Source organism: Limulus polyphemus, unplaced genomic scaffold (assembly GCF_000517525.1).
Source record: "Limulus polyphemus unplaced genomic scaffold, Limulus_polyphemus-2.1.2 Scaffold91, whole genome shotgun sequence".
Classification (NCBI taxonomy): domain Eukaryota; kingdom Metazoa; phylum Arthropoda; class Merostomata; order Xiphosura; family Limulidae; genus Limulus; species Limulus polyphemus.
Genome location: NW_013665701.1, coordinates 1,186,210 through 1,205,160, shown reverse-complemented (window position 1 = coordinate 1,205,160; position 18,951 = coordinate 1,186,210). Strand labels below are relative to the sequence as shown.

The following is an 18,951-nucleotide window of genomic DNA, read 5'->3' as shown; positions in this document are numbered from 1 at the left end:
GTAATTCTCAGATTATAAGACTTGATTTTATACCATTCACTACTTGTGGGATACACATAGTGCATAATATCGACTCATATTATGTTTTGCATGTTACTCCACTCAGAACAAAAAACCGCCCCCCCCGCCCCCACACACACACAAAAAAAAAATCTGAGTTAAATTACACACTTTCTATGGAAAATATAGGATCCCAGCAATAATTAGTGAGAATAATTGCAACATTGATGATATTTTTTCTGTGACTTGTAGGTGATCAGGGTCTCTATTACCAACAAATAAATAGATCCACAAGTAATTTGGTTTATAAGTAGTTTTGAAAAAATGTGCTTCAAACATTGATGGTGTCCATAATTCTACGGTTAAAGGAGATTAAAAATGTTAAGAAAATCAAGTATCCTTAAAAAATTTTAAATATAAATTACAAACTTTATCTACAATTCATTTTAATTCAGTTTTTACAGGCTGGTTTGTTTTGTAGGATTTATATAATTTCATTCAAACTATCTAAAAAGTGTAGTATATAAATGGTAAAAAAATCACAACAAAGCTGTTTTAAAAATAATTTTATTGAAGATAAATATGGTATGTCTCATTATGTACAATGACAACTTTTACATTATACTCCTTAGCATATTTATCTGTTGCACAGAAATGTTATTGTGACTCAAGTAGTATAGTAGTTAACTACAAATTATAATATCTTTAGCCCTTGAAACTGCACAAAAGCATGTTGTGTAATAAAACATTCCATTAATTTTAGTTTCTAAATATTTCTAGACGACAAAGTAGTGTTCGAATAGGCAAACCCAGTGATTAAGGAAGACTCAAAAAAAGTTGGGAAAAAAATTTGAAATTAATAGCATCCTTGTCAAATACCCTGGGCAGGATATAAGTTATATGAAAAATAAAACATGTTCCACATACAAATCAAATCAGTACTACTGCAATCTGTGTGTGTAACTTTCAAAAATACATGCTTCCAACTTTTCTGTAGTGTAAAACAACTCTGATAATATAAACATCTAATAACTATCAATAAGAACAGCTCAATACTGATGAAAAAGTTGCTTGCGATGAAGAGCGTATACACTCATTTCTAAACTTACAAAGAAATATTAATAAGAGAATAAAAAAAGATGAAAAAAAATAGTTAATCATTAAAATAATAATAAAATAGGTTAGTAATTTCTGGTTGCTTCTGTCAGTTGACATATTGGATCATATTAAATTGGACATATTAAACTGGTGAAAACCTTCAGCACAGAAACTAAATGATATGCATAATTTAATCATTTCATTATAAGAAATGTTATATTCAGGTTTAAATATGTCCTAGGTCAAAGATTTTAATAACTGACATTGTGTAAATACCGTAAACCAATAAGGTGGATACTTCATGAATATAAAGCACAGAAGAACGGGTTTTGCATCATGTGAAGAACACCTTGGTGTAAAAAAAATGTATCAAAATACTTTGAGACAAGTTATCCGTATTTCCTTAAGTGCATTCATTAAGTAAAAATGGTTTAGTTCTTAATTTAAAAACTAGCATTTACTATTGTCCTTAATTTTGAACTGCTGACTAAAGAATAGGCAACCAGCTGGCAGCAGTCATCACCTATTCTCGGATCATTCTCTAGCAATGAACAATGAGATTAACCATCACTTTATAATGCCCTCCAAGATGATAACTGAGCATGTACAGCACCAGATTTTAATCCCATGATCCACAGATTGCAAACTGATTAATCTAACTGTCAGGCCCATTTGAAATGTGAAAGTTAACATTTGGATGCAGTGATGGAACATTTAAATGTGGGTCAAAATACCAGTGTTTAGCTGCAGTATTGAAATACTTAATTGTGGTTTAGAATGTCAATGTTTGGCTGGAATATTTAACTGTGGTTTTGAATGCCAATGTTTGGCTGCAGTAGAACAATATCTAAATGTGGCTTAGAATGTTAATTTGGCTGGAGTAGTGCAAATGTGGTTTAGAATGTTAATTTGGAGTAGTGAAATACTTAAATGCGGTTTAGAATATTACAATTTAACTGCTGCAGTGGAATACTTAACTGTAGTTTGTAACATCAGATTTTGGACGAAACAGTGGAACACAAATGCAATTCAGAATTTACTGTTCAGCTGCAGTAGCAGAACACTCAACTTTGGCTAGAATGTCATTGTTTAGCTGCAGTAGTGGAACACTCAACTGTGGCTTAAAATGTCAACATTTAGCCGCAACAGTGGAACATAATTGTGGTTTAGAATGTCAATGTTTAGTTGCAATAATGGAACACTTATCTGTGATTTGGAATGTCAATGTTTAGTTGCAATAGTGGAACACTTAACTGTGGTTTAGAATGTCGATGATTAGCTGTAGTAGTGGAACACAACTAAGGTTTAGAATTCAATGTTTAGCTTTACTACTAGAATACTTAACTTTGGCTTAGAATGCCAACATTTACCTGCAGTAGTAGAATGCAACTGTGGTTTAGACTTCAATATTTAGCTGCAGTAGTGGAACACGTGATAGGTATGGCACAGAAATATGATTTTTCTCTAAGACTGAAAGGTTAATATGAAGTTTATATTATTTGCTGGATGATACTCTGTCATCCTTGGGCATTTTAAGGTGTTACATGTTAAAAACAGTACTCTTTCAATATAATAAATATAACAGATTTTGGTGTATATATTTTTTGATTTTACTTCATGTTTGAACAGATTGGTAGAATGATTACATATTATATACAGTGTTGCACCTTTGAAGAAAAAACACTCAAGAACCATATTTCTTGCCTTTATCACTGGTAAATTTCAAGTACACATGTAACAGTTATAAAATACTGTTCTCTTTTTCAACAGGTAAGATAAAGTAGCTGAGATGGCAGAAAGCTGTTACTTTAAATTGGAAGTTTGATTGTGTTGGCACGCAAGGCAAGCTCACAGTTGCTAGATCATGGACAATATAAACTGTTATCAAGTGCAGCAATGATTATGATGATTGAAAGCATGCTTAACTCTTGAATTAATTAGATGAAAATGACTAACCTGAAACACACTGTCATAAAGGTTGTGTTTCCACATACACATCAAAAAGTCATTTGAAAAGATACACAAACTGTTCATCAGAAGATCAATCCATGGACCAAAATGTCAAGAGACTAGAATGATCTGACATTTCTGCATCCAATTTTCAAAAAAACAGTAACTTTTGTGTAGAGTACTGCTTCTTAGAAAAGGACAGAAAACATTCAGACTTATGGAGGGCATATCTCATTCCTCACAAGAAAATAAAGAAGTCCTTCAAAGAAGTACTTCTCAACATATGCAATGAATGAAGTGATGATTGGGCATCTAAAGACAGGGTAAGATTAATAGGTGCAGTGAGTTACATATATGCTACAGATGCAAAATATCACATTGACTGCTGTAATATAGGCAGGCAAGTGTTCAGAAAAGGACAATGATCAACCATATGAGGAAATTACGAAAGCCTTCAGATCGGATAAAGCATGCATCTGGAACTCAGTATAATTACATAGGTTATAAAAAGGCAACAGTGCGTCTAAACTTAACCACGATAAAATTATCAAAACACTGGCTGAACAATTCAAAGAAGATCCCTTTATGTTATCTTCACTTGGATATGCCAATATTATAGCCTTCCACACACAAGCCTCTCCTTTCCTGCATTTGGCACCAGATGGTGATGATTTGCATACTGCTATCACAAAAGTATTCAACTAGGTTAGATGTAAGGGAAAATCAATCCCAACAGATAGCATTACAAGACATGTCTGAGTAAACAAAATGCTTGACAAATAACCAGTGAGACACAATAATGGGTAATATGGTTACTGTCATCTTATCTAACACACCTACAGATTTGCAGGTTGGGTTAGGCACCATTCTAGGAAAAATGGAAAGCTTCAGTCACAATTTTTAGGTGGTATGAAACTATGATGAAGTACTAAGTTGTAAAAAATCAGCTGCTTGCACTTCTTTAGATGATTATGAATTATAAGGCATTACAGATGTTGAAACATGTTTTATTCAACTTGTAATTTCATCTCAGAAGGGAAAGAAGTCCATAGATTCACAAGCTGTGTTTGTGACATAAACAAAAAATAGAATACTGAATCTGCAGAATCGAACGCTAACTTAAACAGGGTTCTAGTTTTAATGACTACAAACTTCCTTAGACGACCAACTTAAACCCCCGTGTTGTCTGACAGATGACTAGCACCCTGCACCAGACCCTTATTCAAAACAGCATCGCGATCTACTGTACACTTATCTATACCCACACTACACAGGTAACATAGACTCTGATCCTTGACCAAAATCATCGATAAATTCTCCAACTATGATCTCAAACGTGAATCCCCATATGAGTATCTTTTGGTCTATTTTTTTGTTTAAAAAAGACTGTACTTTGTACAAGAGAAATATGTTGGTACAGTTGGTACAATCCACCAAAATGGGCAGAAAATGTTAGGAAAAGTTTGCTTTTGTGATTGGCTAATAATGCTATTTTAGTCACAACACTTTTTATCATGGACAAACTGCATGTAAATCTTGTATGGAGTTCAACTGAACATGAATGGCTATGTGTGGTAACACAGTACAGTGTATACAGCTCAGTTAGTTACATTACCACACATTGTATTGCACGACATTTGCATGATCAGGCAGGAATTTGCAGCAAAAATGAATGTCGATAACATAAATATGAGATTAATTTCTAGTATAGATGCTCACAACAATAAAACTAACATGGCTGTCTCAACTTCTTACCAATAAACCTTCAGTAGGAACTAAAATGATCAAATGTACAAAATCAAACTCTACGGCTAATGTTAGGCAGACATGTCCAATATAGTCTAGGAAATATGGAAGGCTTAGCTGCCCACCAAGTACAGCCTGTAGTAAGACTAGACTTCCATTGTAACTCTCATACATACTACTATACTGAAATACCTACACAGTGCCTGAGTGCTGCACATGTTCACACATGCAGTGCTGATATGTATTGTCATTCATACTCGTTTGTATTGACCTGGAGAGAGAGGCAATACTAGCCTTATTTTATTTAGTGTTATTCTGTTTCATACAAATCAAAACTTTCATAAAATTTTGTTTGCAGTTATCATTATTATATTATGTTTAATTCATGATTCTCCCACTTTTCTCATGGTAAGCCAAGATGGTTAGAATGAAAATATTGAATGTAATTGGCCAAGATCACTGTTCTGTTTAAAAGGTTTACAGGTAATTGACTGTTTGTTTCATTCAGATACTATGTAACATTAGCATGGGTTGGGCTTATTTTTTCTAATGCAACAAAACTTCCATGGAAATAAGGCATCAAACATTAGTTGAATAAAGATACAAAACTGACAACTATACATTAATTGTACTTTTTGGAAATGAATAAGATATAAAAACATCAAAATACTAAAAAATCAAGCCCTGTCAACAATCATCAAATGAATGAAAAAAAAGAAAGAAAGAGAAGCTATGTTAAGAGTACGAAGCAGTACAACTTGATATCTTGGACTTGAGAAGTCTCCAATGCTTAAAAGTGCAGCTTTGAAATCACTATCACCCTTGAAAATATTATGTAATTGTATTAAGAAAGCTAAAGAAAATGATTTTTGCTTTGTCAAAAAAAATTTTTCAATGATCAGTGTCCTGAATTCAATGGCTACAATACTTGTGACTGCTGTGGAAATGGTGCAGCCTTGAAACCAAGTATGATCTATTTGATGGAAGCAAGGCATCTGACTAAAATGGCTGATCAGGAAGTGACTCTATCCCCATCTAACCAACATTAATTAATTTATTTTTGTGAGTAAATATTTTATTATTTTTAGTTTTTTTTGTAATAAGAGTTAAGGTCAGACAATTGTAGGAAGTTTTGTTAATAATTCATTCATGTAGAGACTATCAAACATCAAGGGCAATACACTGACATCAAGAATATAGAAGACGGGCAGACAATTAAGTGATAAAGACATATAAATAGTGTGAGAAACAGCAGAAAGACAATAGCAGAAGAGAGTAAAGTTACAATTAAGTTTCCAATAGCAAAAATAAAGATGGATACTCCATATTATGTGGGAGAACTTGAGGCCATGTGTATCAAGGAACCAATACATGACTTGGTAATAGGAAACATACCAGGTAGTAGAAATTCGGAGGAACTAGACAGAACGAAGATTGATGAAGCATCTGCTGTCACCACCAGAGCTCAAGAAAAGAAGAGTAAACAAGACATCAAACTTCTGCAAGTGTCAAAACATACTGAATTTAGGTTTGCAGGAAGCACAGAAGAAAGACCCTTCACTGCAGAAACTTTGGTACAATGTCCGGGAGAAAGTCAAGCACAAAACAAAGGGGAAGGATACTTATAAAATACAGGACTGAAAGGGAGTTCTATACCAAATCTATCAAGGCAGTTATATTGGGGAAGTTAAACAGATCATAGTACCAACAGAATATCAGAGTCAAGTGATGAAGTTGGCTCATGAATCAATTGTTAGAAGACACCTAGGAACAAAGAAAATGGCAGACGGAATCATCAGTAACTTTCATCTGCTGGGAGTCACTGGAGATGTGAGTAGGTTGTGCAAGTCATGTCACATATGTCAAAGGATAATACCTGGAGGGAAGGTAGCCAAAGTGCCACTGGGGAGATGCCGCTCATAAAAGAACTGTTCAGCAGAGTAGTTGTGGACTTGATTGGGCCAATAGTGCCTGTGTCTGACAAAGGCAACCAGTATGTGCTGACAGTAGTCAACTATGCAACATGTTATCCAGGAGCAATAGCTCTGGCAAAGATAGAGACAGACAGAGTAGCAGAAGCCCTCCCTGAGATATTTTGCAGAGTAGGCTATCCAAGAGAAATCCTGAGTGACAAGAGGGACTCAGTTTACTTCAGAACTGATGCAGGAAAAGTGCAGACTCATCAGTACCTAAATGTAATGGACCTTTTGAGAAAGTCAATAGAATCTTAAAGAGCATGCTAAAGAAGAGGTGCCAAGAGAGACCACATGACTGGGACAGGTACTTATCGAGAAGTCCCATAAGCAAGTACAGGATTTTCACCCTTCGAGTTACTGTATGGAAAAACAGTACAAGGTCCAATGCAAATATTGAAAGAGCTATGGATGGGAGAAGAAGTGTCAGAAGTAAGAAACATATAACAGTATGTGTTAAACCTCAGAAACCAACTGGAGTAAACCTGTCAACTTGCTTGACAGAGTTTGCATGCAGCTCAAGATAGCCAGAAGCATTTCTATGACAATAAGGCCAAGGGATCAACATTTCAATATTGGACAAAAGGTCTTATTTCTGCTGCCCACAGACCACAACAAACTCACACTGCAATGGAAAGGACCTTTTGAAGTGTGGGAAGTACTCAACATAATGGACTACAAAGTGAATGTGAAGACCAAGATCTACCATGCGAACCTGTTGAAAAAGTATTTTGGGAGAGAAGAAGACCACACGGGTGCAGCTATTGAAACAGAGATGGTTGTTGCAGGTGTGGCTATCATAAATGCAGAATCAGAAGACAGTGACTTTGTCTTAGAAGATGAGGACTTACTAGATCTAATACCACTAGGTAGAGATGAGACATACAAAGATGTCAACATCAGTGAAGAACTGACTGGCAAGCAGAAAAAAGCATTACAAGACCTACCGTGCTAGTATGCAGATATCTTCACAGATAAATAAGAAAAGACACTTGTACCTGATGATGATAGAACTTTGTCGAAACGTTGTACATTTGTTGTTATTTTAAAGTTTTTCTTCATTACCCATTCAAGTCACCTCCAAGCATTATTAGTCACAAAGTTGGTTCCTCATCATCAAATAGACATTAAGTCTGCACTCAACTGGAAAATGGTTTGGAGATCAGCCAGCAAAATGAAGAGGTCAAGCATGAAAAGTACAATGAATAAATGAAATCCAGAAGAGCAGCTGATGCCAAAGGCTGAAAAGATATTTGCCATACCCCAGACGTTTTGTTGATCCAATGAAACCAGACATTTGTTAAATATTATTGTGAACATTATTTCTGGTATGGTTTCCCCTTCAACAGTCAATGCTCATGATATAATATTCATTGGATCCAAACAGATGAAGAAATATGAAGATGGTTGGCCAATTGTTATAATAGAATATTATAAAGTAGACTAGATACAAAAAGAGTTATCAAATGATAATCCTGTAGATAGCTATAAATATGAGTGTGTAAACATAAAAATGGGAACAGGTTATATGTCAAATTGCCCAAGGGTGACAAAATGCCATTCTTCAGATCTGTAAAATACATGCCCTGGCCATGCATAATCAGCAAAAAACAAACTTAATATCATAATTTGGGAGTTGGAGGCCTACTGCCAAACTATGAATGTGGATTAGAATGTCAACATTATAGCTGTTGTAATAGAATACTTAAGTATGGTTTACAATTATAATATTTAACTCAAGTAACACAAAAGCAGTTTATCAATCATTTTTTATGTTACATTCCAGACCATATATAAGTTATAACATAACTTATATATGGTCTGGAATTATAAGTGTGTGTGTGTGTGTATATATATCTATATATGGGGGGTTTATTGAATAATTACAAGACAAAAAAAAGACATCACTATATAAGTTGTTGGTACTCATTATTAGGAAGAAACATTATAATGGGACCAGTACACAGTAAGGGTATATTTTTATGTCTATGTGTGGTATACACTGAGCATGTTCATTTGCTTTGCTGACAAAACTGGATGGAATAAATACATACCCTTTGAAGAACGGGTGGATTGCTGGGTCAAGGCAGTGGATAGCCCTCAGTAGGGTTTGCTTGCATCTTTTGACCGCTTCAATTGAACTTTGAGTCGCTTTGTGCCAATCTGGAACCCATTCATGGCCTGGATGGCAGCCTGGGCACTTACAGGGTTGTCATAGCTGACAAATCCTAGAGTATAAAAGAGAAAACTGTATGTTGATGAAATTCTAGTACTGAATGAAAACTTCCCTATAACTGATTTTTATCTCTGCATGAAAGAATACTGGACATAAACTTTAGAGATTTATTTCAACACTTAGCTTCAGTCTATTATGTAAAAAATTGACAAACTGTAGCTTAAGTTTTGACTAATACATTTTATATTTAGTTTTACTATTTTTCACTATATAAACCTACATCTTATTAAAGATATCTCCAGGTACAGTATTTAAATGAGACTATTACATCATCAAATAAGACTGAGACCCATGCACCTAATATTACCATTTTTCTTAGAAAAAATAAAGAAGAAATGTGATTCCAGCTGATCACTGATTTTGTGGTACCACAATTTAACAATCCTAGTATACAAGTTTTTATAAAGTTAGTTGACCTATTCTGTCATCCATAACTCAAAAATTAATCACCAGAAAACTATATTCAACTAATAAAGTAATGACATGATGGGAAAGATAATTTCATTGCCAAAATAATTATCAGCAGAATGTGTTGATCCCAAACCTTGCATAGTGGGAATTGTATAAAATCAGCATTAATCATGCCATAATTCACTCCTGCCTTTAGAAATGGCACCTAAAAGATTGTCACTTAATATCAGAATTGCTTTTTGAAAGCATTACTAAACAATGGTAATAACACTAGTGTAGCATAAAGATTATATGGACATAAAAATGATGAATGAAGAGAATCATGAAGCAACATTGAAAGTTGATAAACAAAAATCAACAAACATGACTGGGCACTGCTGGAATTTGTAAGTACTGTGGAAGTTAGACAAACAGCAGTTGTTGTTGGAGAATTTCAATAGGAATGTAGCACTTGTCAAGATGTCAAATACACTAGACTCCTAAAATTAACAATCTGGAAAGTCATGAGTAAGACTGAGACTGTATTACTACAACATGATCAACTACGAACAGCAGTCTGAACTATTTCACAGCTCTGTTGGTGGAAATAGATGCCACCACATGGATATTTCTATGCTTTAAATGAGTTTCAAAGATTGCCACTGTATTGAATCAAACCCGTAAAAGAGCACTGACCTAGAATAGTATCTGAAATTAAAACTTGTTTTATTCTTGTAGCTGTTTTATTTTTTTATAAAGTTTATTTACAAGTAATACAAATCAATGACTCAAAGATTTGACATACCAAAACACTTGCTGAGATTAGTCTGTTTGTCAATGAAGACTTTAGCAGAAATCACAGTCCCGAAAGGAAGAAAAGTTTGGGCAAGATCACTGTCTGTGAATTCCTGGGGAAGATGGTATATGAATAGATTGGCACCTTCTGGGCCTAGAAAAATAAAAAACATTTCTTTATAGATTTACAGATAATAAAAAATAAAGTATAATTTTTGATAGTTATATACAAATATACCTGAATAAACATTATATTTATGAAAGTTGTTTATCATCGAAACAAATAATTCAATTCTGATACAAATGCATTTTCATGCTACAACATGTATCAAAACATATGTTCTTGGTTAGAATTTAGTATTACATTTACAGCAACTACTGTTTTCTATCCAATACCTTCCACTTGTTTTCCAACAGGGCTTTGAGATTGTTGTAATCCAACTTGGGTATAGGTTCCTGGCAAAGCAGCTGTAACAAAATATCATATAACGAACTTGCAAATTATGATAAAATAAGCATATAAAAATATTATACTTCATCATGGACCATGATTTCATATGACTTTATTCAGTTATCAAAATGTAATAAAGTACTTCACTGTACAAAAAAATAATGAATCATACCAAGATTACTTGTGTGCTACAAAGATCAACAAATTCTATAAACAAACATTACAAACGATAATGAATAACATTAGTCTATAAACATTATTATATAAATCATGATTACTACATATAATTGGAAAACTATGGCCTCAATTTAATACTGAAAAATTAATTACAGGATAAACATTACCTAACAGGAGAGGGACATTAACTACAAAATCTAAGGACACATTGCAGAATTTAAACCTTCAAAAAAAAAGAAATGGAAACATGCTATTTTTTCCCCAGTTCTAAATTATCCCTTCCAAAAATTCAAAACCTTCCTGTCAACAACTTACAAATAAATAAGCATAAAAACTAACTTAACTGAATAACCTACATAACATGCTCACCAAATAGGAATCTTGTATGTAAAACTAAATTTTTATTTTATGAATCATAATGAAATATTCAGCATTTTCAAAAATTTTGTACAAGTACTTAGCTTATAAATTTGTGTGACATAATTTACTTATGCAACCAAATTCAACACCAGCAGTTGTCCAAATGACATAATCTCATATAATATACAAGATTAATGAATCTCAAGAGATAATTGATCCAAACTATGAAAACTGATACGTGTTGTAAATTTTTATTGAGGAAAATTTCATGTATGCACACACATACATGGATTATCAAACTTACATGGGTATTGCTGCATTCCTGAGTAGGCTTGGGCAAGAACATCCAAATTAGGACCATTTGTTGTTAAACCAGTTGTACTTCCAAGACTGAAAAAAAAGATTAAAAAGACCCATAGGTTTTGTTACACACAATATGCACAACTGTCTTGTTTTATACTTAACACAATTTATTTATCTGCTTGTTAATTACTCAGGATTGACTAAGCTACCAGTTATGTTAATAGAATATACAGTAACAAATGTTATCATTCACATCAGTTTTTTTACTTTTAGAACAGAAGGAAAAACATCTAAGGATGCTATCATCCATGTGTGTTTCTTATTTGTATACTAATAAGATATATTGAAAAATATAATTATCATTTATATCTGTTTCTTATGTTTAGATTAGTAGAATGGTGTTCTTTATAAATTCTATATCATAAGTACTTAGTTTATAAACTAGTAAAACGTTTGAAGTCAACAATCCTGTAAATACACTATCCTACCCAAAGTCATGGGACACACTTCTGATTGTAGGAAAATGGGTGTGATGATAAAATGTGCAAATAGTTTAGCCTATGCAGTTCGCTTGGAAGTAATTTCGAATTTGAATGCCGAACGATGAGTACATGGAAAGAGCTAACAAAGTTTCAGAGGGCAAGGTGTCTGTACGTGCTATTGCTCAACAATTAAACATTCCCAAGTTGACAATTGGCAGTGTGCTAAAGAAATGGAAGTCCACAGGTAAGCATAAAATATTGACTGACAGGAGCTGAAGCATCTTGAGAAGGCTGGTTACCTCATCTCGCTGTCAGACCCTAGAGAATCTGTGTTTGGAGATGCAAGCATCCACAGGCAATCCTACAGGTGTTTCCACAACACATAGAAAGCTGCATGTCATGAATTTTCCTGGAAGAGCTACAGCCCACAAGCTGTTGATAATAAAAACAAATGCACACCATTGATTGGCATGGGGCAAGGCACAATGAATATGGACCGTGGATCAACGGAAATCAGGCCTGTGGAGTAACAAATCATGCTACACGCTCTTCCAGTCTGATGGACATGTTTGGGTATGGAGGATACCTGGAGAATGCTTGTTACCCAAGTATGTTGTCACAACAGTGAAGTTTGGAGGTGGTGGTATCATGGTCTGGGGATGCTTCTCGTGGTAGGGACTAGGTCTACTGGTTGCAGTGCATGGAGTTTTACATTGATGTTCTGGACAATTCTGTGTGTCCTACATTGTGGCAATTTTATGTTATGGTACAGGCCCTTACACATTCCAACATGATAAGGCTCCATGTCACAAAGCAAGGATTGTGAATGCACAGTCTGAAGAGAATAACATCAGAACATTGGAGTGGCTAGCACAGAGCTCTGACCTTAACCCAGTAGAACATCTTTGGGATGAACTGGAATGCAGAATTAGGGCAAGGCCAATATGGCCCTCTTCATTAGTGGAGTTTATTAATGTTTTCAAGGAGGAGTGGAGCACAATATCATCAGCTTTCTACCAGAAATTAGTAAACAGCCTTCCACAATGCATTGAAGCAGTCATTAGAGCCAAAAGCAGTCCAACACGCTAATAATTTCTTGGAATAAAGACATGTTTTATTCATAACTACCCATGTCCCATGACTTTTGGTAGGATAGTATATATGAACAACCAATGCTTCTATGTAAGAGAAACTTAACTAGTTATAAAAACAACAGTTCTCAAGTTTCAAGTTGGCATATACTTGAAATAAAATGCTAAGAACTGATAAAAGATTGAAACTTTTACTTAGAGAAATTTCATAAAAAATAACCGTCTATACATTTCTATTCCTATTCCTTACTTTTAGACTTGTAGAGTATATCTTTTTTTTTAACTTTCATAATCATAATATGTGAGAAAAAACAGATTCTGTTTATCACTTGGCAATTAATGCCATCACACCAGTGGATACACTCATACTATTAGAAATTCTTTTCTCATTCATATTTCTAACATACAAGCAGTTGCATTTTCAATGTGATGCACAAACTGTCTTGTTTTTAAATAGTTCACAACTGGATTTATTTCTTTTCTGGTACATACCAGTAGAGATTTAAGATTATTATACACATCTATTATAATAATAGTCAGTTTTTGTCTGTCCTAAAAATGTGTACACATCTTACTATCAAAATGTGCATGCACTTCATTTCAATGGATGTAAGCATATCTCGGTAGACATTTTGTACAACAACATATTAAAAATTGAGTTTTAAAAAGGTCTAATGTTAGGTCAAAGAATAACATTACAAGTTTATTTATTGATAGTATTAAGTACAGTAAAGTTTAGCCCAAACTAAACCCAAGCAAAAAACATAAACAAGTTACAGCTAATTTATCTCTTTGTCGAATACAGGTTGTATTTAATAAATGCTTAATTAATGTTAAGCCTAAGACAAGTGGACTTACAGATTTCGGTGTTTGTGATTAGAATTATTTTGTATTATTAGAGAAATCCTGTATTTAAAGAATTAGTGTTGCAATAAAGATACTAATTATACTGCAAATATTGTGCGGGTTTGTGCTAGCATACATATATTAAGAAACTGGAATCAAACTTATTTTGTTTGCATCATCAATAATTCGAAACAATTTCAGTAATCCATAACACTCATTTTCATTGCTTTATATGTATAGTCTCATCTAGACAATGAAAAATCAACCTGTTTGTATCATCAAATATATTCTGCACTATACACCTTACCCATTCATGCCAGTCAAAGTCCCCATACTGGAAAGGGAGTTTGTGGTCATTCCTAATGCCATACTGGACACAGGACTCATAGAGTTCATGCCACTGAGAGAGGAATTGGCACTGGACATGTTCCCTGACATGTTACCTGAGGTGAAAAGTGTAAGGGTTATCAAAATACACTTAAAGAGCCAAGCAGTATAAATTGCTTTCTACTACCTTACTCTTCAGCTAAGACTAAATAAAGTAGTACTTTATATATATAAAATAGGTATTCTGATAAAAAGTTTTAAAAAATATTCAGCAGAGCCACTGAGACTTTTTCTTAATAAGACAAACATTTTCTACTCAAAAAGGACAATAGTAACCTTATCTGTCATGTTTCAAAACTATTTTATATATATATATGTATATATAAAACAATGTAAGAAATCAAGCATTCAAAAATTTGGAATTCTGATAGTATACATCTTTGAAAGAAACATTTTAACTGGTACATTCTAGAGGAAAATAGATATAACTATTAAACTTATGTATTAAACAAAATGTACAAATATCTAAGTTTTAACCAGAAATAATCCCCCCCAAAGATCAATTAACAGTTAGTAAAAATACAATAATGCAAACCATAATTTGTTTAATGTTTCCAAAGTTTATATTTCTTACAAACGAACACTATAACAATTAAACGGGACAACAACCAAGTAAGAATGGACATTGGTAACAGCTAGTGCATTGAATTTTTAGAATAAATTATGGTGATGATAGAATGCCACATTAAGAACAAGCCTAGCAAGTGCTAAAAGTTAAAAAGCACAGTAAGACTTGACAACTTTCACTACATGTCTACAAAACAAGACAGCACACCAAAACACGAAGAAAGAAAAATGGCCTGGAACACATCCCACATGAACCTGTAGTCGTTGAAAGATGAAGCAGCTGAGATAGGAACAAAACTGAGACATACAAATGCACATTTCTCACCTGCTCTGACAGCTCTACCAAGGACAGCTGTGTCCCGAGGCAAACAATGAAGAGTCAACCAACCCAATCAAAGGAAGGAGAAAAAGGCAAGAGTTAGTCAGGTAAATCAGATGATTAGGGTTTGTGCCATGCCATACACAGGATAAAATGTACTATATTAAAACAAGCTTCCTCAACTAAACCAATTCTATAGGTTCAAATAAATCTTATACACACTATTACTGTCTAAAAACTAAGTAGATTTACAATTCATTTTAATGAAAACAATGTTTACATTAGAATAAAAGCACAACTTTGTTTCTTCTTTTGAATATCTATTTAGAATGAAAAAAGAGAAAGCAATTACATTAATCCAAAACGTTAATTTTGTACCTTATACCAAATAACAATCATATCTTAAATAATTACACCCTGTTAAAATTTTAAATGTAAAAAAAATCACAAAGTTAGAAGAAAAAAATAAAAAGTGAGAAGAAACTATAGTCCAACTAGCAAAAAAAGCACAATATTCTATGGATTTGAATGTATACAATATACAAGTCTTCAAAACAAACTAAATAAAGGCATGCATTCATAAGTTGAACTTAAAGATTTGCATTGGAAGTAGAGGAGAATTAAAATAACTGGTGTTTGTTCACTAATAACAGAATGGTTTCATTCTTCAGACTTGTTGGTAACAAGCAACTTCAGTTAGATTAATATATTGTTTGTAACTAACTAAATACACCCAGAATAAACCTTCTACTGAAAATTATTAAAATATTAAATGAAGCAAACATGCAGAGACTTACAACTACTTCCTTCAAAAATTACATTACTAAATTCTGGTAAGCTATAACCTTTCACAGGTCCTGTACGTAACATTAAGTTAACAGTAATACTTAGCATATTCATTAATGTGCACCATAACCAACTGGTCATAGTAGATCAAACTGTCATTTGTTTTCTCTTATAAAGCTTTTTTTTTCAGATAAATTTATTGTTGAGATAGCCTTTTCTAAAATTATAAAAACAAAGAGCTTATATTACAGAAAAAAGTTTTTTCTTTCTTTTCTTTAATAATTCAGTATTAACAGCTAAAAATGTGAATGTTGTCTAATAGGATCTAAATATATAAAATCCACTTTCTTCAAATAAAAGCAGGATTTACAGAGCAAATTAACCAATTTTTATATTTAGAGTATGTCACCTGTTTCTACACAATCAGAATGCTTATAATACCAAATGTAATTTTTCATTGATATATATAATTATATATATACACATACACACACACACTTATATTGATTAGTCTCTGACTTCAAGATCAAACTGAAGAAGGAAAACAAAATGTTGCTTGAATAAATATTTTCCTTTAAAAAGTTGATATCTACAAGCACTAAGTATTGTACTGATTGAGACCAGAAGAAAGAAATGCTCAGAAGTTGTTTATTTTCCCACAACATGTTGCTGTTTAAACTAAGCAGCTAACATTAAAACCTAAGTTTTTATAACATCACATAGATAAATAAAAAAGAAACTGTTTACTGAACATTCATTTAATTCCTAAAGAACTACCAAATTTCTGGTTGCTACACTGACACCAAGAGGAACATTTCTCAACCTCTTACACTGTTATAAGATAAAACAGCATTCTTTCATTCACTATATGTTGTAAAGGTTTCTGATTGATGACAGAACTGCAAATAGAAGATTGATATTTTCTACTAATAACAGAATGCCTTTTTATAACAGTTTTTAAACATGCATTTCCTTTTCTTCAAATCCTACTTGTATGTACCATGCATTTTTAAATGATAATTTTTTAAATTTCATTTCAGAAACAGATTTTCTGTTTGGAAGATATAGCTTATGTGTAACATAACAAACACTGTCTAATATTAAAACCTTGATGGCACTACTTAATTTTTACATTTCAGAATTCTTCCTTTTTTTTCTAAATCATGAAAAAATTAAAAAGATCTGCCAAAAGCTGTCTTTACCAACTAATGAAGTGAAAGCCTAAATTAACAGTGTTCAAAATCTAACACTATAAATGGGTACAGAGACTGCAAAGAATTGTGAATTAGGGGTTTCAATCTTTACCAATCTCACTTTTCAGTTCATAATTTAAATCTCATCATAGTGATTAAAAAATGACATTCAAAAATGTTAAAATCTATAAAATGGTGTTATAAAACTTTAAAGTTTTAGCAATACATTGCATTTGATGTTTGGCAATGTTGTAAATAACTTTCTTCATTATATGAATATGTTTACTTATTTTTTTACCATTTTGTTTACATTTCATGAACATTACTTGCTGTGCCTTTTGTCTTGCTTACTTAATGGAACTTATGAAAAGTCACATGTGGTTATATTTAATGTCTCAGTGTAGCTCTCACCTGCTGCTGACAGACCAGGGATTCCTGTCGAGTTATTTCCCCCACCAGCTGCTGCTAATGCTGCTAAGTTCTGAACCATCATAGAGTTAAGTCCAGCTACAGAATGAAAATAAAACTTCAAATTATCAATATCACAGTAAAGGAAACATGATGTATATATAAACCTGATTAGTGATATCTATTTCATACAAATTACTAAAACACTATACAACTTATTATCTTGTATATCTTTAACAAAAATACGAAAAGATTTAAAATAACATTCAAATTGTACAGTTTTGTGTTTAAAAATGTAACAGTTCTCTTTATTTAGAAATATTTAATGAAAAAAATAAGCATCTTATCAAAATGCCCTAACAAACTAACACACTTGACATATAATGAGTAATTCAACAGTGAAACACTTTTTTTCATGCATTTATTAAATAATTTAGATAGAACAAAAGGATTTATTTTACAAGTTTTGTTAATATGTAAATAATAAAATTATGAAATTCAGTTGAAAGTGATGATGCACTAAATTAGTGATCCTAATATTTAAAACTGAATTTATTTAACACTATTAAATAAATTAGTTCAAAATATTTACATTTCAATTACAAACAAGAAACAAAAAATTCTCACAATCTCATAAATTTACCTAGATCTTTAACTGGAAAACATTTTAAAGGATAATACATCACACCTTTTCATAAGACTGACATTCAACTTATGTGAAAATATTCATGTTTTAAACATTCTATAAAGCTTATAATTTATTAAACAGATTATTAATCAAGGTAATGCATATGCTACATCGTTAATTCACAATCTTTTACATGTAGAATATTAACATTCAAATTCTGATCTTATGTTAATATGGTGATCAGTATTTAATTATATCTTATTTTTTATTTATTCTAGCAACACAACTAGTTTTATATTGACAATACATTACATACAATAAAAACTTAATTTCTAGTGTTTAGTCTGTGCAAGTACTGAATGTCTGCAATAACACATTATACTACTGGAAAATTTCAAGTTTTTAAATAACAACAACTAATGGTTAATGATTTATCTGTGAAAATAACATGCCATCCCTGCAGTAATGTGTTAGTAGCATTAGCAACCATCCCAGTTTTGTCTGTTAGAAAGACCAGCACAACACCAGAGTAAAGTTAGTAATAATCTGTATACAGTTGACTCTCAATTATCTGGGGCAATGAAAGGGAAATTGGAATAAAGGTAACACCAAAAACACAGATAAAACCAAACACAAGAAAAATGCTGATATATATATATATATATATATATATATATATACGTGCTCGTACCGTACACTCCGTCCGTTCGGTCCGTACAGACAGACTAAACTAGAAAGAAAGGAAAAACTAAAATGTTGTCTTAG

General features: G+C 32.6%; 1 protein-coding gene across 16 annotated transcripts in view; it reads right to left on the bottom strand.

Annotated features, from left to right (window-relative positions):
* LOC106468799 (CUGBP Elav-like family member 2) overlaps nt 1-18,951 on the bottom strand; it is a 371,251-nt gene that overhangs the window by 9,997 nt on the left and 342,303 nt on the right. For 12 of the 16 annotated variants that reach the window (XM_022397833.1, XM_022397811.1, XM_022397854.1 and 9 more), the window contains 7 exons: nt 17,562-17,657; nt 15,178-15,204; nt 14,206-14,341; nt 11,481-11,566; nt 10,585-10,656; nt 10,199-10,342; nt 8,822-8,995 (listed from right to left, as the gene is read on the bottom strand). In XM_022397833.1, coding sequence (XP_022253541.1) covers nt 8,868-8,995; nt 10,199-10,342; nt 10,585-10,656; nt 11,481-11,566; nt 14,206-14,341; nt 15,178-15,204; nt 17,562-17,657 — 689 coding nt within the window. In that variant the 3' untranslated portion in view covers nt 8,822-8,867. The remainder of the gene's footprint in view (nt 1-8,821; nt 8,996-10,198; nt 10,343-10,584; nt 10,657-11,480; nt 11,567-14,205; nt 14,342-15,177; nt 15,205-17,561; nt 17,658-18,951) is intronic. The other 4 variants (XM_013929240.2, XM_022397867.1, XM_022397895.1 and 1 more) reach the window with 2 other exon arrangements.